The 26,893-nt window shown below is 38.8% G+C and overlaps 1 protein-coding gene across 3 annotated transcripts in view; it reads left to right on the top strand.

Annotated features, from left to right (window-relative positions):
* The window catches only part of EGF (epidermal growth factor), an 84,565-nt gene extending 58,379 nt beyond the window's left edge, over positions 1-26,186 (top strand). For 2 of the 3 annotated variants that reach the window (XM_010953680.3, XM_045515781.2), the window contains exons 17-23: positions 3,516-3,632; positions 4,294-4,419; positions 11,474-11,618; positions 15,705-15,872; positions 18,330-18,447; positions 21,261-21,366; positions 23,266-26,186. In XM_010953680.3, coding sequence (XP_010951982.2) covers positions 3,516-3,632; positions 4,294-4,419; positions 11,474-11,618; positions 15,705-15,872; positions 18,330-18,447; positions 21,261-21,366; positions 23,266-23,516 — 1,031 coding nt within the window. In that variant the 3' untranslated portion in view covers positions 23,517-26,186. The remainder of the gene's footprint in view (positions 1-3,515; positions 3,633-4,293; positions 4,420-11,473; positions 11,619-15,704; positions 15,873-18,329; positions 18,448-21,260; positions 21,367-23,265) is intronic. The other variant, XM_010953681.3, reaches the window with a different exon arrangement.
* The last annotated feature ends 707 nt before the right edge of the window (positions 26,187-26,893 follow it).

Below are 26,893 nucleotides of genomic sequence, written 5' to 3'. Positions count from 1 at the left end.
TAGATTTGAGTGTATCCCCATCCACACCTAGTGTTTTTGGTATTTGGCCCATTTAGCTTTACTTCCATCAGTGTGACAAGCAGATGGTAATTGATAAACAAATATAGGTTGGTCACTTCAGCTGCTCCAGAAAGTCCACAAACAGCAAGTGTTAGAATTTTTTCTTCTTTATAGATCATTTATCACCAAAATGCTAAATAATTTATTCAGTATATAACAACTTTAGGGCACCTAATTCTTTTATATTCCGTATTCATTCATGAAACCAGTGGTCTTCAAACTGGGCTTAGCTCAGCCCTAGAGCGTCTGCAAACCCCACTCCTTCTTCACACTAGGTCTCTGCCTTTCAGTCAGTGCAGGTCTGCTTTTAAACACTTAATACTTATTTATATTCTGAGTAAGATTTAATTTTAACACTGTATATGGCTAAAAATAAGTTTGAGAACTCCACATCAGGACACTGTATACACTTAACAAAGTGCTCGTCCAGCTTTTGTGGTTGGCAGAGTACAAAACCCTGGGACCTCTTACCCCTCCTTACAGGAATTTATTGGTGTGATTTTTGATTAAATACAAAGAGGTGGATATTTGTAGTAATAATGATGTGTATGGAGCTTTAGAGTTTACCAGGTCCTTTAAATATATCCTCTAATTTGATCCTTATCATTTCACAGTTTTGAAAACTGAGACTAAGATATATTAAGTTAGTGACTTGACCAAAGGTTTTGAAAATTATAACCAAATAATTCAATTCAAGGAAAGAAGTACTGGAAACATTATCATGTAAAGAATGTTACTCATTTGGTGACTGTTTATCTGCCATAGTTTGTGCTAAGTTCTGGGGGTGCCGTGATGAGCTGAATATAGCTCCAGTCTCCAAGGTCGCAGTCTGATGTGGAGACAAACAATGTGATAGAATACAATAATATACATAATAAATGTTAGCAGTATAGGGAACCTTTTCAAAGTCACTAGGCATCCTTAGAGGCTCATAGAGCATATTTTGAAAGACTAATGTTTGAGGGACTCCCAAGACCAAGATGAATGACAGATAGTAACTTAGGCCACATGGGTGGGATGGGGGAGTGATTGAATGGCCAAAGATTTGGGATACATATGTAATAGGCTGTGTTTGGCTTCGTACCTGGAGATTGTACTTTGCCTTGTGCAGAATAAATGAAACTGACTGCCTTGATGAAAATTACATCTTTCCCTCCCTGGATTGCGATCTATTTTGTCTTAGTCTGTAGAGTTTTAGTTCTGCCTGTGTTAGGCTAAGTTGGGGTCTTATTTATGTTTTGCAGTGAGATTTCATTCCAAACAAGCATCTATGCTAATAAGTTTGAAAACTTTATATCAGATTTTAGGTCAATGTATTTTTATTCCCCAAAGATACACAGAGTGATATGTGGCAAGTAGATCTGTATACAACATAGCAAAGTGATTCAATCATAAAGTCTCATTGTCAAGTTTACTAAAATCATGAGTTTTTCTAAATTCATGAATAAAATGTAAAATTCTTAATGTAGCATGTTGAGCCCTGGAGAAACTAGCCTGAATCCAACTCACCGGCCTCCATTTGTGCCCTTCTGTCCCCAGCTTTCTGTGGCCTGATTTAACTACACTGGCCTTGCCTGTAACATGCTAGTGGTGTTTGCTCGGCCCACAGTGCCCTTTTTACCCGCTCCCCTCCAAGTCTTGTGTATCCTTCAGATCTCAGCTTAATGTGCACTTTCTCAGAAAGCTTTTCCTATCCTCCTGACCAGGTGAGGTGAGAGCTGTTTCAGTTCTCTAGGAACCCTGAACTGTTTCTTGCTTGTGCTTATTATACTTAAGTAATTAATCATGTAGAAAGCAGAGCCTTTGTATTTTCCACCACAATAATTTTGGCCCTCATTACGATCTGGCATATAATAGGTACCTCTGAATGAATTAATTTTACTAGTTTTACTAACAGACCCCAGAGTGTTCTAGTGGGATAAGGCTAATTCTGATTCAGGCTGTCACCTGAATACTCTTCTTTATCATCCTTATCTAAATATGTATAATAATTTATAATTCTCAAAAGACTTTTTTTAAGTCACTTTTTCTTCAAGTTCTTAAAGCAATCATGTGAAGTAGACTAGACAGAAACTGTCAACCTGTGTTTTAGGGAGGAGGCATGTGAAACAAGACATTCCTTCCTTCTGGAGCTGGTTTGTGGCAGAAAGAACTTTGACTATGGCCCATCCCTCCTGCAGATACACATCCATTGCTTTTCATTATGCAAAGCTGCCTTGGGGTTTGCAAGTTACCAAATAAATCCTGACTCATATTCTAATTTGAAATAATTCTGCAAGTGATTTAAAAGTCTTGGGTAACTGGATACTGTCCACCATACACTCTGAACAGCCTTGTGATTTGGGAGCTAGTCTTCCAAATAAATGCCACATCAAATGGATAACTGATTTAGTCTGAACTTATCCATCTCGAAGAGTCATGAGTGACAGGAGGTGATCAAGCAAGCATGAAGGGTATGTGTTCCCACAAGAGAAATCTTCTTGCTCTAAAAGCTAAGCAAATCAAATGCAATTACCGGATGTCTGCATTCACATGACACCTAGATACTACTTAGATCATTTAACTTTCTTTAATTTATGGGCAACTTTGGAGGGCTTCTTGACTTCTTCTGTACTCAGATGAGCAAACTTAGCAGTGGAAAGGCAGAAAATAGTTTATATCTTACTGTGGTATGTCAGATACTCCAACTCCAACAGGGAGGAGTCATTTGAAGAATGACTATATACTTAAGTAATTAAAGGAAAAAAAAAAACTTGCTCATGTTAATGGCTCAATATGCAGCTCCATCCCCTGAGGCATATGCATTTCAGTGGGGTATGAAATGAAATGATCCATTTATAGCATTTAGTTTTTATGGTTCGTGACTCTGTAAAAGTGCCTTGAGGTTTGCAAGTCACTGCATAAGTCTTGATAATCATGAATTTTGACATACATTTTCTATTATATATGAAACATAACTTTAGTAAATTGATGATAAATCTTTTCATAATTAAATCTCTTTGCCATGTTGGTACACAGATCTACTTGCTCCATATTAGTTTGTGTGTCTTTGCGGGATAAAAATATATTGACCTCTTTCGTATGTCATGATGGTTGGGAATTTTCAAATAGGCAATAAAATTTTTGAAATTTGAGTTCATTTACTTTGAGAAATTTTGTATTTCAAATTTTCAAATTGTTTAAAAAATTATAAATAAGTTCACTTAGGGGTCTTTGAATACCACACACTTCTTTAAGACTAGATTTGTTGAGAGCATGTAAATAGAAACATATGGCTTGTGGATCCTTTAATACAGATATAGTTTACAGGTCAATAAAGTGTTTCTGTTTGGAGGTTAACCTGTTCCAGAACTTGGGAAAGGAAGTACTGGGATGTTCTGTAGAACCAAAACATTAAAATCCATGTTCCTCTCTGAGATCTGGAAATAATCTGGTGGGGTTCTCACTGTTTGCAGATGACGATGACTGTGGTGCCATGGGATGCAGTCCACAGGCTCAGTGTGTTTCAGAGGGAGAGGATGCCACGTGTCAGTGTTTGAAAGGATTTGCTGGAGATGGAAGACTATGTTCTGGTAATAACAAAGGCCAGATACACGTACTATCTGGAAACAGTGAATCAGAAACATTCTCTCAGATCTTGCTGATTCAGTATCTCCAGAAGGATTTATATAATCAGTAGGGTTGAATAAATTATTTGATATTATCTAAAAAGGTAATGGATGTATGTATAGAAAATATGAAACATATATTGTTATATTGAGTTTATATTAAAATTTCATAATATATGCAATTGACATTAAGGAGAATTTATAATTAGCTTCAGAAGCATGAATTTGAGTTCAAGTCAAATTTATAAACTCCCCAATTCCAATAAAAATACATTTTTCCCCCAAAAGCTTAGGTCGTAAGTTTTAGTTTATTAAATAGGTCTTGCTGGATGGGTTTCTATTTTGTATTGATAGCCATTACTGTAAAAATCTCAGTTCTTATGGTCTGAAACTCTGGCAACAAAGTGATTCATTTACACATACTTAACTAATCGAACACCAAGAAATCTGTAAAAATTAATTCATAAGGGAACTTTATGTCCAAGATGCAGGGTTTGCATTACATTTGCAAATTATACCTATAAATAGCTGAATGATCATATGTGAGATTACACTATTCTTTACTACAATTTCATTTATACCAGGATTCCCTGCATATTTCACTAGTTCACCATTTTGCCCACAGATATAGATGAATGTGAGATGGGTATCTCAGTTTGCCCTCCCCGCTCCTCCACGTGCATCAATACTGAAGGTGGCCACGTCTGCCGATGCTCAGAAGGCTACCAAGGAGATGGGATTCACTGTCTTGGTAAGAGAGCTGTGTGCTGAGGGAGATGGGTGAAGCAGGCCTTAGAGAATCAAAGAACATTGGGTGTGGTGGGCTGAGAAAAGACAGGATATAATTGGGGTGACACACATGTTCAGACTAAAAGAGGAGTTGTGTGATCTGTTCAAACTGATACATTGCAGTTCTTGGTAAATAGTCAAGTTCATGTCCTTTTGCTATGAGCACACTAGTCAGCTTCAGAACCCCTCAGAGGCTGTTTTCCCCTCCGCCTTTCTAATTCTTTCTCTGAGAGCTGAGTGACATCAGTGCTTCATCAGTACTCCATGCCTGGAGCCATCACGGGGGGAATTGGACAGCATTTACTTTTCACTGAATCTGGCAATTGAACTGTGGTGAACTGCAGAGCTGGTGTAGGTTTGTTGGAAGCCACTGCTGTGTGTGAAGGAAAGGAGGTATGGTTTTGTGAAAGGGCTCACCAGCTGGCTCTTGATAAGTTCAAGCCACTGGCATTTAGATATAAGCAAGGTATGATTAAGAGCTCTTTCATGATCACCATCCTCTGCCAAGGTCTGGGTGTGACTTGTTGGGTTGGGAGTTCACTGAGTGAATGTCATGTACCATTCCAGGTGTCAGTAGGACAGCATCGCTATACAAGTGAAGACCTGCCTGAAGCCATCATGGCCCAGTGAAATAGTTATGTCAGGTTTTATAGGGCTTTAAAATGTCTCTTTCAGTATTTTCTTTTCCTTCTGAAAACAAAAATCTTTTCATGGTGAGGGGCAGGTGCCCTGATAAAAAACTAAAATGGCATTGCTTTCTACCACATGTTGAGGTTGAAGATGAAATATCAGTCATAACTAGCAATTCTCTGGATCTGATGGTTTAAATCAGACCTTTATCAGATTAGTTTTGTGGAGTCCACAGAAATCTGTAAATGCTCCTTTAAGTACATATTTGGCTGTCAGTCAGGAAAATGTCACTGCTCTAATTAAGCAGGCTCATAGATAATTTAGACAAATAGGCTTTGTATTTCATTTACTTTGAAGAGAAAGGAAGGTGTACTTTCTTGGATGTTTAAACTGACCATACTCTGAATTCTCACTCTGTTACTAACGCACCTCCTTCCATGCAGCAAGGTATCGTGGCCCAGCCTGCCTGCCTGGCATGGAGTCCTCAGGCCACATGGAAGCACTGGACTTGTCCTTGTTCTCCATGCTGTCCCTCTGCTTCCAAGTATATATGTAGATACCGTGCTTTGACCCACGCCTGGCACATAATAAGTGCTGTTTAAAATTGTTATTGCTGTTCTTAAGAGTAGTTATATTTCTTGGCTGAGAGTACATCTTTGTTTTTGCTTCTTGGAAAAGCTCTCTCTCATTCTCAAGGTGATATTTCATAGAGATTACAATAGGATGTCGGTTAAAAAAAAAAGAATACTCCATTTGGGCTATTCCAGATAGTGATTCATTGTGACAAATATTTAACTGGCCCCTGTTAGTGCAAAGACGTAGTACTAGGATCTGTGAGGAATACCAAAATGATAAGGCTGTTCTTGCTTACAAGAATATGATGTAAAAGAAATGCAGCTGTATGATCATCTCAATAGATGCAGAAAAAGCATTTGATAAAATTCAACACCCATTTATGATAAAAACTCTCACCAAAGTGGATATAGAGGGAACATATCTCAACATAATAAAAGCTATATATGACAAACCTACAGCCAGCACAGTACTCAACGATGAAAAACTCAAAAGCTTCCCACTAAAATCTGGGCCAAGACAAGGATGCCCACTATCACCACTCCTATTCAACATAGTCTTGGGAGTCCTAGCCACAGCAATCAGGCAAGAGAGAAATAAAAGGGATCCAAATTGGAAAAGAAGAGATAACAGTGTCACTGTATGCAGATGATATGATACTATATATAGAAAACCCTAAAAGGTCCGCACAAAAACTATTAGAACTAATCGAAGAATTCATCAAGGTAGCAGGTTACAAGATTAACATTAATAAATCAGTTGCATTTCTTTACACTAACGATGAATCAACAGAAAAAGAAAGTAAATAAACAGTCCCCTTTAAAATAGCACCCAAAGTAATAAAATAGCTAGGAATAAATCTAACCAAGGAGGTGAAAGACATACACAGAAAACTATAAACCATTGATGAAGGAAATTAAAGAAGACTTAAAAAAAATGGAAAGATAACCCATGCTCCTGGATTGGAAGAATCAATATTGTTGAAATGGTCACACTGCCCAAGGCAATCTACAGATTTAATGCAATCCCTATCCAATTACCCAGGACATATTTCACAGAACTAGAACAAATCATAATAAAATTTATATGGAGCCACAAAAGACCTAGAATTGTCAAAGCATTACTGAAGAGAAAGGCTGGAGGAATAACTCTCCCAGACTTCAGACAATACTGTAGAGCTACAGTCATCAAGACAGCATGATATTCGTACAAAAACAGACATATAGACCAATGGAACAGAATAGAGAGCCCAGAAATGAACCCACAAACTTTTGGTCAACTAATCTTCGACAAAGGAGGCAAGAATATACAATGGAATAAAGACAGTCTCTTCAGCAAATGGTGTTGGGAAAACTGGACAGCAGCATGTAAATCAACGAAGCTAGAGCACTCCCTTACACCATACACAAAAATAAACTCAAAATGGATCAAAGACTTAAACATAAGAAAGATATAATAAACCTCCTAGAAGAAAATATAGGCAAAACATTATCTGACATACATCTCAAAAATGTTCTCCTAGGGCAGTTTACCCAAGCAATAGAAATAAAAGCAAGAATAAACAAATGGGACCTAATAATAAATAAAACTTACAAGCTTCTGCACAGCAAGGAAACCAAAAGTAAAACAAAACGACAACCTATGGAATGGGAGAAAATTTTTGCAAACGATGAAACTGACAAAGGCTTGATCTCCAGAATATATAAGCAGCTCATATGACTTAATAAGAAAAAAACAAACAGCCCAATCCAAAAATGGGCAGAATACCTAAACAGGCAATTCTCCAAGGAAGAAATACAAATGATCAACAAGCACATGAAAAAATGCTCAATATCACTAATTATCAGAGAAATGCAAATCAAAACTACAATGAGGTATCACCTCACACCAGTCAGAATGTCCATCATTCGAAAGTCCATAAATGACAAATGCTGGAGAGGCTGTGGAGAAAAGGGAACCCTCCTATACTGCTGGTGGTAATGCAATTTGGTGCAGCAGTGTGGAAAACAGTATGGAGATTCCTCAAAAGACTAGGCATAGACTTACCATATGACCCTGTAATCCCACTCCTGGGCATATATCCAGAAGGAACCCTACTTCAAAAAGACACCTGCACCCAAATGTTCATAGCAGCACTATTTACAATAGCCAAGACATGGAAACAGCCTAACTGTCCATCAACAGATGACTGGATAAAGAAGAAGTGGTATACTTATACAATGGAATACTATTCAGCCATAAAAATGACAACATAACACCATTTGCAGCAACATGGATGTCCCTGGAGAATGTCATTGTAAGTGAAGTAAGCCAGAAAGAGAAAGAAAAATACCATATGAGATCACTCATATGTGGAATCTAAAAAAAAAAAAAAAAACCATAAATACAAAACAAACAGACTCATAGACATAGAATACAAACTTGTGGTTGCCAAGGGGGCGGGGTATGGGAAAGGACAGAATGGGATTTCAAAATCTGTAGATACTGACAGGCATATGCAGAATAGATAGACAAGATTATACTGTATAGCACAGGGAAATATATACAAGATCTTGTGATAGCTCATAGCAAAAAAAATGTGACAATGAATATATGTATGTTCATGTATAACTGAAAACTTGTGCTCTACACTGGAATTTGAGACAACATTGTAAAATGACTAACTCAATACAAGAATGTTATAAAATAAAAGTAAAAATAAAAATAACTGCAGCTGTGATAATTGGTGAAGAAAAGTACGCATCATAAGAGTAGCGAAAATTAAATGGAAGTTCAGAACTGGTAGAAATGTCTGTTTGCAGTATTGGGAAAGACTTCGTGGAGGAAGTATCATTTTGCATAGACTTGGGGGCATGAGTACATTTTTATCAGGCAGAAATGTGAAGGAGTAGGGAGCATTTCAGCTATGAACACATCACAGGTGTTATTTGGGGGTAGAGAATAGCCTAATTGAGCACTGAGTGTAGATTGTGTGTGAGGGAGAACAGAAACTGAAGTTGGCAAGGCTGTGTTTAGTCTGCTCAGGCTGCCATATAAAATGCTGTGTAGACTGGGTGGTCTAAACAACTGTAATGTAACTTTTCAGAGTTCTGGAAGCTGGAAGTCCCAGGTTACGATACTGGCAGATTTGGTTCCTGGTGAGGATCTGCCTGACTTGCAGATAGCCACCTTCTTGCTCCACAGTCATGTGGCCTTTGCTCTGTGATCCGTGGGGAGAAAGAGAAAGAGATATCTCTGGTATTTCTTCCTCTTAAGGACATCAGTACTATTGGATTAGGGTCCCACTCTTCTGACTGCATCTAACCTTAATTGCTTCCTTATAGGTCCTATCTCCAAATACAGTCACATGGAGAGTCAGGGCTTTGATATATGAATTTGGGGGGAATACAATTCAATCCATAACAGATAGGTTGGGTTATGAATCTGAGGGTCAGTCATTGGGGTTTTACTTCTCTAGACCAGCACTGTCTAGTGGAAATCTAATGTCAGTCATATATGTGACTTAAAATTTTCTAGTAGCCACATTACAAAAAGTAAAAAGAGACAGGGGAAATTAATTTTAATAATATTTTATTTAACTCAGTATATCCAACATACTATTTTAATGTGCATAATAAATATAAAAATTATTGAGATATTTTACCTTCTTTCATATGTCAGTACTTCATCTTCAAAATCTGGCATGTTTTTGCACTTACAGCACATTTCAGTGTGGGCTAGCTGCAGTGCAGGTGCTCAGAACTCACATGTGGCGATGGCTGCCCTATCGGGCATTATGACTCTGGGCAACAAACACTAGCAGCATTTGAGTCAAGGGTGCAGTGATGGAAGATGTGGTTTAGGAAAATTAATCTGGCACTGGTGGTGAGGAGTAGAGTGGAGGAGAGGTAGGGTGTAGGGAATGTAGTAAGGCTGCTCTTAAAACCGTGGAAAACAGATGAGAGGGAGGATCTAAATGTTAGGGTGATGGTACCTGAGAAGAGAAAAGGTGAATAGTTGGTGAAGTAATGACTTTCTTTATATTTATTAAAAAAGGTACAAGTGCTATATTTGATATGATCTGAACTTCTAAATGTTTGCCTGGAGATAGTTTATCAATCTCCAACTTTCCCACTGAGGTACTTGTGCTGGGAAGTGTCCTTTCCTTCCAAGCAACAGGAGAACTTCCAGCCTTACGTCAGAAGTTTACTTGCATGGGTCTGAAGCTGAGGGACCCAGCTCATCTCTTTCTCCAACATTTATGATAGAATTTTTGGATTTAAAAATGTATAGAGCTCTGAGAGCATGTAGCATGAAAGAAGTTGAAAATGCTCCCCTTGCGGAATATTGGATTTTCCAGTGATGTGACCCTCTTTTCTCTTTTGCACCCCCTTTTCTCCTTCCTACTCCCTTTTCCTGGCAGATATCGATGACTGCCAACTAGGCGTGCACACCTGTGGGAAAAACACCACCTGTACAAATACGGAGGGAAACTATAGCTGCTTGTGTGCTGGCAGCCTGTCTGAACCTGGGTGGATTTGCCCTGGTGGGTTGGTGGGTGGTCTAGATCCTAGGAGAGGGAATTGATACCCAAGTGTATTTCCATTAGAACTTCTAGAAATCATTTGGTTCAGTCAGGCTGGTGGTGAGTTTACTTCCCTGATTAGATTGATACTGGGGTTGAGAATGTGAAATAATCCAAGTGTTCATAATTTAATAGCATCTGGAATAAATCCTTTTTAATTGCTCACAGTTCAATAAAGGTGGGAACACAGGTGATTCTCTTTAACTCTGCAGCTAATGTCCTGATTTGTAATGTTGATTTCTGGGGCTGCTGGAAAAACTCTGCAGGGCTAGACAGGTTGGGAGGATGTCTGGACTGTTAGCATTTTGAATCACTTTCTAGGATTTTAGAAAGTCAGTATTTCTCGATCTGAATTAGAAATTTTTCAAATGCTAATAATGGTCAATTCCTGCTTCCTGAACCCTATCCCCATAACAGCAGTGTCTGCTCACCATCAGCACCTGGGAAGGGGAGCTGGCTCTATAGACCCTGGAAGCCAGGATCAGGGGCTCTCTCCCTGTCACTGCCAGCTAGTTACCTGACTCAGCTCTGCAAGCAGAAAGCATCCTAAGGAAGGAAAGTTCTGCACTCGCTTGGGTCTCTGCTTTTTTAGCACATTATTTTCTAAAACAACTTGCTCTTCTTAAAGGCCTTGGAAGACTGCTAATACTTACATAGTCAGCTACACACCCTAATGTTTTCCTTTTAAAGAGCAGTGAACCATTCAATAAAAGGGATGTTACCATTTTGGCATTCCCCTCTGTTATTGTAACATTTCCTTTTTGTCAAAGTTGCTACTCTTGTCTTTGAGGGTTCCCCTGAAAGTTAAATCATTTTTAGAAGAAAGTATTGTGTAGGAGAAATTTTTGAGACTCCCAGGAAACTGGGGTAGTAGCCTCTGTAGTGGTGAGTGGTTTATACATAAGCCGTAAAAAGATACTGTGGTTCAGCAAGACCTTAAAGCTAACTTGTTTTACGTGGTGTGTGTTTATGGATGACAGATGTGCTTTTATAATAATACCAGTGACTTGGGATTCATACGATTTTAGGATTGACCATTCTCTCACTTGCCTCCAGTATGCTTTATGTCAGATAATCCTGAACCTAAAGGAGGAATGGCTGGCTTCATGGTGATTGACATAAAGTCTGATTAGGAAAGTGAAACTATTGTTCTATCTCACAAATTGTTCACAGAAATTAGTGCCTGTTTTTGATATCTGAAAAACCCTAATCAGTTCAGAAAGTAACAGAAATGCCTTGATTCTCCTAGACTCTACTCCGGTGTCTTACCTCAGGGAGGATGGCCCCTATTCTGTGAGAAGTGTGTACCGCAAATGTCCGCCATCCTATCATGGGTACTGTCTCAACGGTGGTGTGTGTACTTATCTTGAACTAATCAACCACTCTGCCTGCACGTAAGTCAACCTGTTTTTCTGACAGCACAGAGATATATTGCAGCCATAACTTTTAGTGGATTTATAAAATTTATATTGAGATTTTTCTATAATTAGGTTTTTCCATATGCATTTACATATATAAATTGTGTGTGTGTGTACATACATGTGTTGCACCCTCCTTGCATATTACACCCACACACACACCAGGTGCCAATGGTAAATATAAAATTTAAGGAATTGGTGATTTTCCCTGTTACTTAAATATCTTGATGTTACTACTGATACAGTCTGGGGATTAAACTGAGAAGATTTCTTAAAACTTTGATTTATTTTCTGCCAAACAGATGAAGAGCATCTATGCTGTGTTTCTGAATTTAAAAAGTGTCACACTAGACATCTTGCCTTCAATTCTCAAAACTATTTGTGTGTGTATATATATATATATTTTCCCCCCTTTTACTTCCTAATAGTTGGCATTTAGAGGTTTGTTTGTTTGGTAATAACTGCTGGATGCAGCCATGGCTGCCTTTTCCTCTGTTTTTGTCCCCGTTATGATTTCGGTGGGCAAAGTGTCGACCTGAAGAGAGGGTTCAAAGAAGCCCTGGAACTGTGAGGTGCTCCCACCACACTCACTTGGAAACCACCCCCCTCAGAGTCTTCAGTAAAACTACACTTACAAGATCTAGTTCTGGATCAAATCTTATTTTTAATTACTTTCATTTTTTGAAGGCAATATAAGGGAATCAAAAAATAAATAGGTCTCTTATGGCTAGACTCCTGACTCATGAATAATTTTCTACGTGGCTGAGGAAGGAGTGATAGAATATTCCAGTCCTCACAAATAGATGCTATAAGCTTAAAGGCTTTGATTATTTTATCAATAATACTCAGCAGAAACATAGTCTGAATTTATAGAAGAACAAGTTATATTCTGTGATAAAGTGTATGGCCTTGCATTATAAATCATGTCAGCCTGACAAAAATAGTGAAAATTGCTCATGAATATTAGCAAAAATAACACAGTTCTAGTAGAAATCTGCTTCCATATTCATATTTTATGCTGTGATTTTCTAACCTAAGGTAAAGTTTAGTACTTAACATTAATCATCCTTGATTTTGATAATAAGAATCAAATTGTTTTTACCTGTTTGTGGCTCCTTACTATTCCAAATAGTGAAATTCTGAAGACAAATGTGTTAGTCATGGTTTGCGTTTCTCTCTGATACTTGAACTCTGGGTTACAAAAGGCATTGTTATAGTATGAGGGTACTGCAGGGTTGCATATTGCAGTTAGCATATTAATTTCATTTGGACCGAATTCATTAAATGAATTGTGAACTCTTTAGCACACTGCTTTTTTGTCATTAAATCCTGATGAAAATATCATATTCCCCTGATAATGTTTTAAACACAAGCTGCACAAAATGACGATTAAACTGAAGTTAACACTTAATTTTAAGGACCTTTCATTGAAAGCAATATTTAAAATATCACCAGAGTTCCTATTAATCTGGATCATAACTTTGTTTTTGAATTCTGTATTTAATACAAACATGGTTTAATCAAACATTCAACCTTTCCCTCCTTCCCTGCCCTGATGACCTCACCTTGTATTTAATTCCATAATAAAATGTCTCTAGGGGGTGCTTCCCAGTCCAACTTTGATTTGAAACACTTCATAGGCATCATTCTGTACAGAGTGTTCTTAATGTTGTGAGAAGGTTGATAAAGGTTGCTTGGAGGCCGTGGAAGCTCCCCTCAGATACAGGGACCCCCTGGCTGCCCCAAGGACGCAGAGGATGTGAGAACTGAAAGTCTCCATGCCCAAAGTTGTCTTCACGGGTTCCCTGCTCGGGGGATTCTCAGAGGACTCCAAACCTCCTGACCACAGAAGAGGTCTTCATTTATTCTGGTTTGGATCCCTTCCAGGCAGATCTTCTTCCACCCAAGTTCCCCCAACATCAGTGCTGTGAAACATTTCATAAACAAAGAGTTGTGTGGCTAAATCAGTTAGAGAAATGCTGCATATGCTAGCCTTCAGTTCTTGATTCATTTTACACCACAACACATGAAAAAGTCTTACTGACCTTAGTTTAGTCCAGAATTTCTTGAAATTATTTGACCATGGAAACTGAAACTTACTTGGCCAGAGAATCTTGTGTTTGGTATAGGAGAAGAACTAACTGATAACCCAAAGAGGTAGTGGTGTGTGGCCCGCCTATGTGAAATTCTGGCTGGCTGCTCTGGGGCCTTACAAGGCTGAGAGGCTTTGATATTGCAGCCTGCCTTGGCTCCTCAGGTCTCTTGTCATGAGCTTGTTATATTCTTTGAGAGCCTAAAATCTCTGAGAGGATTAGAGATACGGCCTTCTAACATTCAGCAGTTTAAAAGTGGCTGCTAGGCATTGATAGTAAATGTCTACATGCAAAGACAGCTAGAATTAAAACAACATCCTGGACAGTCAGGGGGTAACTTGGTGGTCCTTTCTGCTACCTACACTCAGATCCTGCATTCTCTTACAGGGTTAGTTCTAGAAGAATAGTTTTTCAGAGGTGCATGGAGCTTAAAACCCTTTTTGAAAGTGACCCAATGTAGTAAAAAGAACACAGGCTTTGAAATCAGAGAACCATTTACACCAGACTTGCCATTCACTAGCTATGTGACCTGATACAAATGACTTAACCTCTTTGAGTCTCATCTTCCTCATCTGTAAACTGGGGATGTGCCATCAAGAATAAAATAAGTGAAAGTGCCTAGCACAGTATCAGAAACATAAGGTGCATAACAGATGTTAGTTCTTTTCCCTCCTGTCTCTGAAAGTGCCTCGCCAAAGCTCCAATGACCAACTCATGGGTTAGACTCGAGACCTTCACGGGCTTCATCCGTGCATTAGGTGCTTGCTTCATCCAGAGCTTTTCCCACACTGCCTCTTCCCACCGCAGGGACTGGTATCAACTCACTGTATATTCATTCCTTCACCTCCATTTGGAATAAAGTGGGGACATGGGCATAGAGACCGTGGATCCAGGGCCAAGGGGAAGAAATTCCTAACAAGTGAGCATCACAAAATTTTTAATAGAATTTTTCTGTGCTGCTTGTTTTATTTCTTTTTTAATCGAAGTATGGTTGTTTTACAATGTCGTGTTCGTTTCTGGTGTACAGCACAGTGATTCAGTTATACGTGTATATATCTTTTTCACAGGTTCTTTATCATAGGTTTTTGAATATAGTTCCTTGTGCTAAACAGTAGGCCCTTGTTATTTATTTTATATATAGTAGTTTGAATCTGAAAGTAATAGAATATTTTTAAAGTTTATGCTCTCGCAAAGAATAATAGAATATAGTTGTTGTATCCAAGATCCCGAGTTTCTGGAAGCATGCATTCCCAGTAGATGGCAGCATTGTTTCACCTACTTTCATCTGAAGGATCACAAACCTTCACATTTGTGTTGGTCTCTGGTAATTCCAGTCACAGCTTCACTAATGAAGCAGCAGTGAATGCTGATTTTCCTCCTTTAGGTTTTCCATCTTGAAGAAACTAGGCAAATGCTTGTGTGTCGCCACTGAGACCTCTTGGCCTGTAGTGATTAAAAAAAGAAAAAAGGGAGAGTGGTTTCCTCTGCAGTCTGTGCTTCCTCTTCAGAGACCACTCATATCCTTTTACAGCCTGGTCTCAAGTAAGACTCTGCCTTCAAATTCTTCCTTCCTTCGACCTGTACTCATTGCAGTCTGGCCAAACATTTGTTCCAAAACTTCTTTGGCTCATAAGGCAGAGTTGCTTTGTTGGTTTTCGAAAGAGTTCTTGATAGGATTTTAGCCTAACAGAGATTGGTCTTTAACCAATGTTCTGCAAAGCCTTATGGAGGTGCTATGCAAATAATCCCCTATTTATCCCAGGGCCAACAGACCAATGAGGGAAGTCCATGCTGCATTAACTTGTCAACTAGAGTGCTTTCAACACACCTTTGATGGATTTTCCATATGCTTCCAATAAAGAGCTGAGGCTGAAATGCAGAGGTTGAGAGACGGCTGGCTATTGAGTGTAAAAATATTAGCATGTATGGCCATGGCTCACTGCTGACCTCTGTTTGTGTGTTGTCACAGCTGTGTTGTTGGCTTCTTCGGGGAGCGATGTCAGTCTCAAGACTTTACATGGTGGGATCTGCGCCACGCTGACCACGGGCAGCAGCAGAGCATCACCGTGGTGGCTGTCTGTGTGGTGGCACTGGTCCTGCTGCTGCTCCTGGGGCTGTGGGGGGCTCACTACTACAGGTGACTTTTCTTCCATTGGCACTTTCAACCTCCTTCTAGCTCCCGGGAGCTCCTTGCAATGAGCTTCTTCTACACAGTTATTTCATTTAACAAGTAGAATAGCACTAAAAGAAAACAAAAAATGGTCCAGGATTTCACTGCTCTAAAATATCAGTGGTTTTATTGTTCCATTCTAGTCTTTGCGCATAGACCTGTGTAGTTTATGGGATTGTTATTTACCATAGTGCATTTTTATATTCCACTTTTTTCTTTTAGCATCACATGCTTTTCTCCCCACAGCCTGCATGTAACTATAATTTTTCATGGCTGCCTTCCACTGAGTTGATTTCCCACAAAGTATTAACTTTGGTTCAAGAAAATCAGTATCTTCCCTAACTTGGAAAGAAGCTTCTGGTTCTTGAAGCTTATGTTTTCAATAATTTCAAGTTAAAAGTTTAAAACTGTGGAATGATACTATTTACACAATTAAAAAAAAAACTACATAAGGGTGAAGAAATGGGCATTGCATTGTTTGCTCATTATTTACTATCTTAAAAAGTAGGATAGTATCTCCACTATCATCAATATTGAAAAGCATTATATGTACTATTGTAGTTTGGCATATAGGAATTAATAAATGCTTTCTGTTGTTATTGTTATGATTTTCCATGAACTGTAATCTTACCCAAGGAGTCACATATTCTGAACCCTTTTCTCTTTTGAGATGCAGGATTCTCAGGTACAAACTTGAAATTTTAATTCAGTGGTCCATCAGTAACCTTTGTACTTTTTAGGCTGGTATTCAATCAGTATCTTGGATGTTTGTAGGAAGAATATTGCATAATCTGTGGTTCATCCCATTGGACAGAACATCAAAAGACAAGTAGATGCTTGGCAAATAATGTAGAAAAAACAGAAGGAAGAAACTTAAGTACATATATACTATAATTATTAAGTATTTTTTCTTATTCTATGGGCTGTGACGTAGTAAGATTCTGCTAAGATCAAATTAAAACTGCCAGTCTAAACATTGCCATATTACTAATGAATACCACTAAATAGAGCTCTAGCATTGAGTTTTTAAGTTAGATATGTTAACGATTTTCTTTAAAGAGTTAAAATCAGTTGCTCCTCCTTTTGTATCAGATTGTGTAGATTGACTTTTCTATATCGACTGCTCAATACTGTTTGTCTTGTGTATCTCTGAAAAGATTAATGTTTGTGGAACTAAGTAATTTTAAAGTATTTAAGATATTATTACTTCATAAAACTTGATTTCTTGGAAGGACCCCTTTGTAAGGAAATCAACAGGAAAGTAATGACAGAAACTATAATTTGGAACTTTGAAACTGTTTCTATTAGCCACTTAATTTTTTTTCCTCATTGCCTTTGATTAAAAATAATAACCCACACCATTTCCTAGTACTATCTGTTACATGGAATTCATAGCTCTGGGACGGGCTTCCCCAGCAGCCCCTGCCTTCCTTATTGCCGTTCCTCAGAATGTGCAGGCAGGCCTGTCTGACCAAGCATTGTGCTCCTAGTGAAAATTAAGCTGCCATCTACCCCAAGATAGCAGTGCCATTTTGGAGTCTTGAGTCTGGCTGGTGGTCTTCCCCACCATCTTTCCTTCATTGCCTTCCCTTAAATGGGTGCTCAGTGTGTACCTGTCTCTCTCTCTCTCAAGGCTATGCTTTGAGGACAGGGATCCCACTGTAAGGCTCCATCTCCCTCCCTTCCTCCCCCCAGGGCATGACATCATGCCTTGAAAAGACTAGCACTTAATGTTTGTCAAATAAGTATTTTATAAAACTAGATTTGGAGGCAGGACACCTAGTCCATTCCCTGGCTTGGCAGCTACGAGACAGTCTTCTCTTGGGTGTTCCACTCCTTGTGTTCTTGCTCTGACGCCTTTGAAATTGCAGCAGGCCAAGGAAGGAACCTAGGCTTTGTGTCATTGTGACCCACCTCCTGGGCTGCCATTGGTAGCTGTGTGCCTTGAGTGCATCAATACTGTTGTCCAGCCCTGCTGGCTTCACTTGTAAAATGGAGCTAATAGAGGGTGTGTCACACAATTGCTGTGATAGTATTTCCATAGGCACTCCCTCCCCCACAAAATTCTAAGTCCATTTAGGTAGAGATTTTGTTGTTGTTTTTCCAGTCACTGGTACTAGGACAGAGCCTAGGATATAGTTTGTACTCAATCAATGTGTCCATGACTGCATGGCTCCCCTCTGCCTCACCCCACGCCCTCCACTCTCTTCTTACAGTACCTTGGAAAGAGTGAAGCATCATCTGGAAAGTAATGCAGGAAAGAATACCTTAAAATTCCAAAGTTATGCTTCTGGTATTCTTAATACTTCTCTCCCATGCATTTTAAGTACCTAATTTTCAGTAGCAAAAGTAGTTGTCCCTGCCCATCAGTGAGTGTGCTGTTGTTTTGTTTTGAGATTGTCTCACATTTTGGCTTTATTGCAGGACTCAGAAGCTGCTATCGAAAACTCCAAAGAATCCTTATGAAGAGTCCAGCAGAGGTGTGAGTGGTATCGGGCCTGCTGATGGCGAGACTGGGATGTCCTCTTGTCCCCAACCTTGGGTAATGTGACTAAAGTACTCAAAGCAAGAAATTGGTTTTAAATTAATCCTCGTTCATTTTTTCTCATTCTTCAATGAGTTCAAAGAGACTAGAACATGTTCTAGCTTCCACCTGGTGCTAATAATGCCCAGCACCCCAGTAACAGGGGAGGTCCTGGGTGGGCAGTGGGGGTGGGGACCTGTGTCCCAAATTAATCAGACAAGCTAAAGCAGTGCCATAACATAATGGCGCAGGACATTTATGGGTTTTTTTTCTATCATGTAGTTTTTTCCTGTAACAGCTTTTTATGTCTTTGTGAAAAGTCATTCCCAATTTTTAGGTGATCCCTTTCAGATGGATGCCTTAAAAAGCCAAGATTATCCTCCTAATTTTCTTAACATTTCTTTTCTCACACATATTTTAAGTCCCTAAACTTCAGCAGCAAAACAGTTGCCATGTTTAGCAAACAAAAATAAAGGACACCTAGTTAAATTCATACTAATACTAAAAGCCCAAATTTAAATTCAAATTTAACTGGGTATTCTGTATTTTATCTGGCAACCCTATACATTTTCCAAACAGCATAGGGATGATTGGGAAGTTCAAAATGCTTCATAGATCATCCACTTGAGCAACTGACCCTCAACACTAGAGGGCAGACTTGGGACAGGCACTCTTGAAATTGTTGGAATTTCCATTTCCAGAATCCTGTCAGAGATAACTTGACTGGTTCAGTGTGTGTTGTTGGTATCATTTCTGGTATATATTGTGGAAGAGGCTGGACTATTGGCAGGTCCTTGGGGGAATGAAAACCTGGCAGCACCTAGGGAAAAGGTTATTAGGGAGAGGTTTTGGAGGGGCAAAGGCAACATTTGGGGTCTTTTCCATGTCATTTCTTCCACTCCCCAGCCTCTACCTCACTTGCATTTCCAGAGAATAGCTTTCCTGTGGCTGTGCTTTTGACTGACAAGTGATCATCTGTCCCTGCCTGTTATAGGCATTCAGTGCATACTTATTTTTTTGGTTGAACTTGAGTACAGAAATACAGTAAGAATTGTGAATTCTGGCTTTCCTCTCTCACCATTTGGCTAATTTTCAGCGAGTCACTTAACCACTGTTTCCTCATCAGGACTCCAAGGTATTTGGATTATATGAGCTCTAAGATCCTGTCTGTCTCTGGAGATTTTGTAGGTGTGTGAACCTCGGTGGACTTAACTATAGAATGTCCTCAGTTCTTTGAAGCTTCATGACTTTGCGGACTTCTCGATTACCCAGATTGTATGTGTCAGTCTCTATGGTACTTCCTTCAGTTTCGGATAGCAAGTTTAGTTCATCTTATTTAAATCATGGGAGAGAAGGAGAAACACAGTCTGTGTGTATCTAGCTTTTTAAAAAATCAAAAACACTTGCCACTGTCGTGAGCAGCTTGCTGGCTCAGGGCTGTGGTGGGAGGCCTGGGGATGCTGAGCTCAGTCTCCCAGCCATCAGAATTGTCGTCGACACCAATGGTTGCTGCAGATATCTTTGCGGGTGGGAGAGAGCTGAGCACCCAAACTGAAGGAGAAGCAGCAGAAACAAATTTGTTTCCATTGGCTGCCTTCCCCAACCCAGCACAGAATTCTGGGACCTATTGACAGAGAGGCATGTGGTTGGAAAATCTGCAGTGCAGAGGGCTGGATTTTGGCTTGAGCCAGAAAATTGGGCATGTGCCCTTAAACAGTGGGTCATGTATCAGTTTTGCAGTATGTTACTGCAGAGATCACTGATGCGGAGGAGATGGTGAAGTGTGATTAGTGTTGTGGAAAACAAGAAAATGGAAACGTGTTCAGAGGACTTACCCTTCTCTTACTAACGTTTCTCTCCCTAATCAACTCCATTCATTATTCTTCCTACACTTTTCTCAAAGAGGAACATGACCAAGGAGATTCTTTTTTCTATTCCCTTTTCCTCATTGTATTTCTGCATTATGGGCTCATTATATAGAGGGCCCACTTCTGAATCCATAGGGCATAATCAACCAAAACCTTGGGGCATTCCCTCTGCTGTGTTCCTGATTGGCAAGGAAGGACTTCACCAAACTGCATCCTTCATCCTGGGTCGTGGGGTCACTTCTTTTCTTTCCTTTTATCATTAGTCTGCTTTAATCCCTGATCTATCTGGTGTGACTGTGAGCCTGTGAACTCTGCCCAGCCCGCACTGCAAGTGCCCAGTCAAATGTGGACAGTACAAACAATGATAAAAATAATCATTTTGTTGACCAAAGAGAAATGATGTTTTCTGGGCCTGACTTTTAGAATTCTGGTTCCCAAGCTGTTCAGGCATGAAAAGACATCTCATGCATCCCTGCAAAATAGCAGTTGCACTATTAGTTCTTATTCCCACTAGTGAGCCCAGATTACTCAGAACTTGGTAGCACGTTTAAGTGAATTTTATTAACTAAGCACACACACATATTTGAAAAGTTGGAGCGTGTGCATGTATGAAATATTATTTGGCCGTGGACAGTGCTCAGACCACTTGTGTATTCTTGGATTGCTTATAGTAAAAAGTAGCCCCCGGGGATCCATGACCCACAAGTTGGGATTCCAGAATTAGAAGAGTAATTCAGTAAAGGTATTGGCTGTACCTAGTGGCTTTAATAGGGAGTAACATAAGGTTTCTAACTGAAAACTGAATCTTTCATTAGCCAGAGGGATAAATTTGATCAGGGGCTTTCTTTCAGCTTCCACCCTCCGTAGGGTGAACATGACCAAGCCACAGACTTTTATTTAATGTATGTTGAGATAATTTATGAATTTTAACAATGTTCTGTCTCTCCCTTTTGTTCTCTGCAGTTTGTGGTTATAAAGGAACATCAAAACCTCAGGAATGGAAGTCAACCTCTAGCCCTCGAGGATGGCCTGGTAGCAGATGTTGGCCAGTTTTCTTCTCTGGAGCCTGGTGAATGATTATCTTTACCTGGATCTTGAGGGTTTCCGTGAACGTGAAGAGTCTCATCTATGCACAGAAACAATAGTTAAATTGTATAAGCTATAAATGACATAGAACTTCAGAGAAGTATATTTGGACTAGATTCTTATCTTCTGTGAGGTTACCATTTCACTCAAAACTCTGGTTGCACAGCAGTCTGCTAGATTCCTTTGAGCCAGCACAGAATGAGTGATTCTTTGTTTTTGAATTAGATTGGAATTTGAGGTCATTTTGGGGGCTTGGGGTCTATTTTGGCATCTGTAGGTATGGTTCCAGTGAAATTGCAAATGGCTCCAAGACCATGTGTTCCATGTCCTTGTAGGAAGGGTTTTTGTGAATTTAGGTTGATCTGAGGGGGTTCTCCTAGGGATGTGGGAGTATTTATGTTTTATCAGGGGCTAGTCCTCAGCCAGATGCCTGGCCATCTTGAAATCTAGCCAGACCACTGGGAGAGAGGCCATAAAATCCACCCACGTTCTCAGACTGTTATGGAACTCAGTCTGCTTCAGGTAGATGTGGAGTTAGATGTGATTTGATGTAATACTTTTGCCAAGAGTTGGATTATGATAAACTTGTTGGGCTTGGATGTAGTATTTCCTAACTCAGAGGACAAGGTTTGAACATGCTTTGTATCATAAGCCTTTAGAAAGTTTCAGAGAAACTTTGAGTCAACAAAAATAGTTCCTCTGCTAATGAGAGGTACTTCAGCCCCACTTATATTTTTTTGGTATTTGCCCTTCATAAATATGCTTATTACCATTCTCTCCTCCTTACATTTCCTTGTAGAGAGAACATAGACTTGTTGTTTTGAAAACTCACTCTAAATCCCCCTCTCATACCTATGTTGCCATGTAACCCAAATTCAGTATAACTTTATTTCCTAATTTGAGGAGGGTTCTGGATATTAAGGTATGCTTCCGCATTGAATATCAAAACTACAATGTAAAATGTATTTTAATATATATTGTTACTAGAGTTTCTACCTGGATAATGAAAATTTAGCATTTTACAAAAGTTCCTTGGGTTTTTGTCGTTATTAGTAGCATTTTTGAAAGTAGTGGAATATCTTGTAGTTTCATAGTACTTTTTATTGAGGGGCTAAAAGCAAATAATTCTTTTTTATGAAGGTAATCTCCTTTAGAGGTACATATAATGTAATTTTTGCAAGATAATTAGTAGTGCAATTTAAAGAGTATGGTTAAACTCAGAAAAGAACTAAGAACTGAGTACTCAGGATTAAATTAGAATCTCTTTTTCTTCATTCTGTTGCAGTTTAACCCATTCTTTATGAGCCACTTATATACTTGTCTCCCAGTATGAGTGATCATGTTCCCAGTTGTGTCCAGCCATCTCATAAATGTCTGTTTACGAAAGTGCATGTAGAGATTGGAGGTGGGGAGGTAGAGTGGAAAATGAGATAAATAAGACTGGCCCTGAGCCAGTTCTTTCTCTGTACTCCTGGAAAACCCATTAAACCACAGGCTATACCAGTGGTGGATCCATAGAACCATATTCATTGACCTTAGCTAACATCAACTAGGGCAGGTTAAGTGCAGAGTACCTTGCTAGGGGAGAGGTACTAGTACTAGGTACTTGAGAGCTCTGTTCTCAAGTCATATGGTCCAGATGGGGAGAGAGGAAGTACACAGGGAAAGCTAAAGAGCAGTGTCAGATAGCATAGTCTTTTGAATCATCTTAAGTAACCAAAAGTACTGTAATTCTTTAAAAACTGGGTCCAGAATGGTTTGAAAATGGGATCATTTTGTGCCTCATATTTCAGGCTTACTCTCCAGTCACTACTGTTTGGTTCTCTCTTGCTAGACATTGTGAGTGCTGTGAATACTGAAATGTCTTTTTTCTCTTATATAGGGCCACTGCAGTCACCACCGTGGAGGAAGGAGCCCCAGATGTATATGGGCGCAGAACAAGGATGCTGCATCCCTTCATCTGGTGACAAAGGCTCTGGTCTCCAGGGGATGAAGTGTAGCTTTCATCTACCCTCCTGTGGGGTACGACCCATTGCTGTGGGGCTTGAGAAGTCCCATTCTCTCCTGTCAGCTAACCCATTAAGGCAGCAAAGAGCCCCAGATCCACCACACCAAATGGAGGTGACTCAGTGAAAACTGGAATTGAAAGTAAGCTCAAGAAGAACAATTATTGATGGCCAGTAGTATTTCATTTCAAAAAGTAGAGGAAAAACAAATTTTTGTTCTACTGTCTCTATAGCTAATCACCTACTCAGCGTCAGAGACAAATACACATGGTGATTTTGTGTCTTCCTTCAAGTAGTCTCACTGCGGGTTTTCAAGTAAAAGTCACTGGGAGAATCACTGTATAACTCATTAGAAACCAAAAGGGGGACAGTAGTGCTTTGTAAACTGTGTTGTCTTCTATAATCAGTACACACAGATTTTTTTACCTGCAGCCCCAGAAGAAATCTGGGGTTAAAGCAATCAGTCATACAGTTACAATTTCTTTTATCTGGACAGAACATTTACCTTAATCTTATGAAATGGTTAGAATATTAAAATTATTATTACAATACATTATAGGCATTTAATTTTTCATTAGTGTGGTCCATGCTGGTAATTTTGCAGAATAAATTTTGATAAATTAATGGAAAATGTACTAACTTAGAACCTGATCTCTTAAGAATTAGATGGCTTTTTTTTTTCTGTTTTAAAATCTTTGAATGAAAACACTGAACTTTTAAAACATTACCCAAGAGACTTGTGTTTCTCAGTCATTACTGTCCTTTCTCCCACAGTTTTTTTTTTCTAATGAAAATGGTAAATTCCCCCTTTGTGTGTTTGCACAGAATTTTTACTTATTTTCAAAATATGAGATTATAAGCAAATTACCTGATTTATTTTCATTTTGGACAGCAATCAGTTTCTTCTAGTTATTTAAATAAAATCAGCATTAAACGAAAATTTTATTGTACACTTAGTTAATAAGTTATAGTTTAATTTTTATGTGTAATTTATAATTTATTTATAATTTAATTTTAATTAAGGAGATGTTAGAGTCAAGCCAAAATGATTTACAAGCTTGCTATTGTTACTTTAGAAAAAAAAGAATTTGAAATCTCTCTGATGTTATAAAGTAAAATTTCACAAGGTGTTCCAATTAAATATCATTCTTGCAGCCAAATCATTGTTACTATGAATTACACAACCTAATACAGTAACTGGATTGTTTTGGGCTTTGGATTATTCAGTTTATGCATTAACTATTCCCTTTGCTTATCTTTTCTTTCCTTTCTCTTGAACTCCTTGGACTTTGGTTATACCAGAAGTCAGCATGAAAAGGAGTTGAAGCACGTCTCAGGTAGATACTTCTAAGTTTTAGTAAAGATTTGGTGAGGGGAGGATAACTTTTATTAATTATTCAGCATGACCCTTTCCCTCAGTTAATTCAGATTTTTCTGTATTCAGTTTTGCTTTAATTGACAGTTGATAACCTGGAGGGTCAGAAGAGACCTGTCTTTTATTTCTAATGAGTGAATTGACCCCAGAAAAACAATAGTCATAATTCCCTTAATGATGGGGAAGTTACATTCCTAAGGGTAAATATTTTTCCTTCTTCCACAAGTGAGCATTTTTCTTTTAGCACGTGTTTCTTTTAGGATTCCAATGATAACCAAAGAGATAACATGAGACCACAGTGGCCCAAAACCTAGCATTAACTTTGAACCGTTATCTTCAAGTTGTTCAGTGACTTGATACCTCATAAACTGGGACCATGTGTTCTTGACCAGGCTCAACACCGTCTCCCTAGTCAGAGGAAAGAAAAACACACACTTTGTGTCCTTTAGTCAGCAAGTCACCCTGAAGTGATTTTCTTTTGTTGATGTTCCACGTCTCTACTAGAAATATCCTTCTTTAAAAACCTGTTTGTAAAAAAGGACATTTTTATCTGAGATATTTGATTTGCATTTTTTCCAGAGTGAATATTTTTGTTTCCTAAACCTCATGGTCTCATTGTGCACAATGCGTGACTGTGATTCTATTTGACTAAATGTCACCTACTACATATAGCATCAGCATTCTGCCTGCTTCTCCAGCACCTAATAGAAGGTTTAGCACACTCGATTCTTTTGAAACCATATGGTTCCAGGTCTACCTGTTAACCTTGATTTCCAACTTTTCATGTGAATAAATGATTATCGTGTGATAATTGAAAATATGTTAAAAGCACTAAATAATAAAATATTAAAAAACATACATGCAAACCAACAAAAAGGCTGGGAGAAAGGAAATAGCTGGGTAATTCAAGCAGCTGTGACAGGCAAGATTTTGCTGTTTTGTTTTTACTTTTTCTTCTTTTTTAAAGTCCTTAAATGAGAAGCTCTCTCCACATTGTTTCATGCTGAGTTCTTCAACTCCAGGTGTGCCTGAAGCAGAGTTCTTGCCCGTTTGGAACTTGTAGCCATATGCTTACAACAACGTAGCTCAGTAGGAAAAAATGTGACGGATGCTGAATCTTAATCACTCATATATCTGAAACAGACGTTAGCAAGCACATAAATTACCTAGCTGGTGGTCATTTCCTTTTCTTGCCTCCTCTACAGTGAATAGTTGGCCTTCTGACATGGTTCAGTTTCCATTTCTGGTGGGCCAGAAGGAGCATTACGACATGCCATACTGAGCAAGTAAGCCTTTAGAGTGCATTCTAAACTTAAAGTGGTCAATCCCAGATTATTGCCTGAGTTACTTGGGTTCTTATTTTCCATTTATACCACTCATCTGCCCAAATGATAAAGTATAATAAAGTGTAGTAAAACTGTATCTTTATGGATTCCTTTTGGAGTCAGGCACTTGTGTCTTGGTTTCTTTAGCTCTAAATGAGGCCTCCTTTGTGTGAAACAACTTAAAGTAACAGCAGCACCCATACAAACTAAGGTGTTTCTACCACTGAGTTATTGAGGTACACAAAGCCTTTCTGCTATAAACACCAAATATTCTTTTTTTTTTTTTCAAATTTAGGATAGTGCTCTTTCTCTACCACTGTATGAAGCATGTTGAGCATAATTACATGTTTTCTTGATGACCTAAGAACCTCGTTACATACCAGCCATAATAGCATGCTACAGTTTTGTGATGTCAGAGCTCCTTTACTGCATAGCAGAGGTCCTTAGAACTTGAGTCCAAATACTTTAACCTATTTATTTTTATTACTTCTATGGACTTTGAAGCTGTCAGCTCTCATGTCTCTATCAGTTACCTTCCGTAGGCAGTCCTCCTCACCTTCCTTGTTGCTTCTGTTTTGTAAACTTTGTGTTCATATAACCAAGCAAGTTGGCACTGTAAGTAAAGTAAGAATACATGTGTATTGAAGGAGAGACTAAGAACATTTCCTGTATAAAGTACTGATGTTTTAGCTCATAAACTTTTGGCAGGTTGCATCCTTTTATTTTGTCCTTAGTCTTTCTCAGCTGCATTCTTAGAATGCAGATACGTAGATTCCAGGTAGACGAGGTGGTGTCTGCGTATTT

Source organism: Camelus bactrianus, chromosome 2 (assembly GCF_048773025.1).
Source record: "Camelus bactrianus isolate YW-2024 breed Bactrian camel chromosome 2, ASM4877302v1, whole genome shotgun sequence".
In the NCBI taxonomy this organism is placed as follows: Eukaryota; Metazoa; Chordata; class Mammalia; order Artiodactyla; family Camelidae; genus Camelus; species Camelus bactrianus.
Note: the sequence above shows the minus strand (reverse complement) of the source record. Positions and strands in the feature narration are given on the sequence as shown.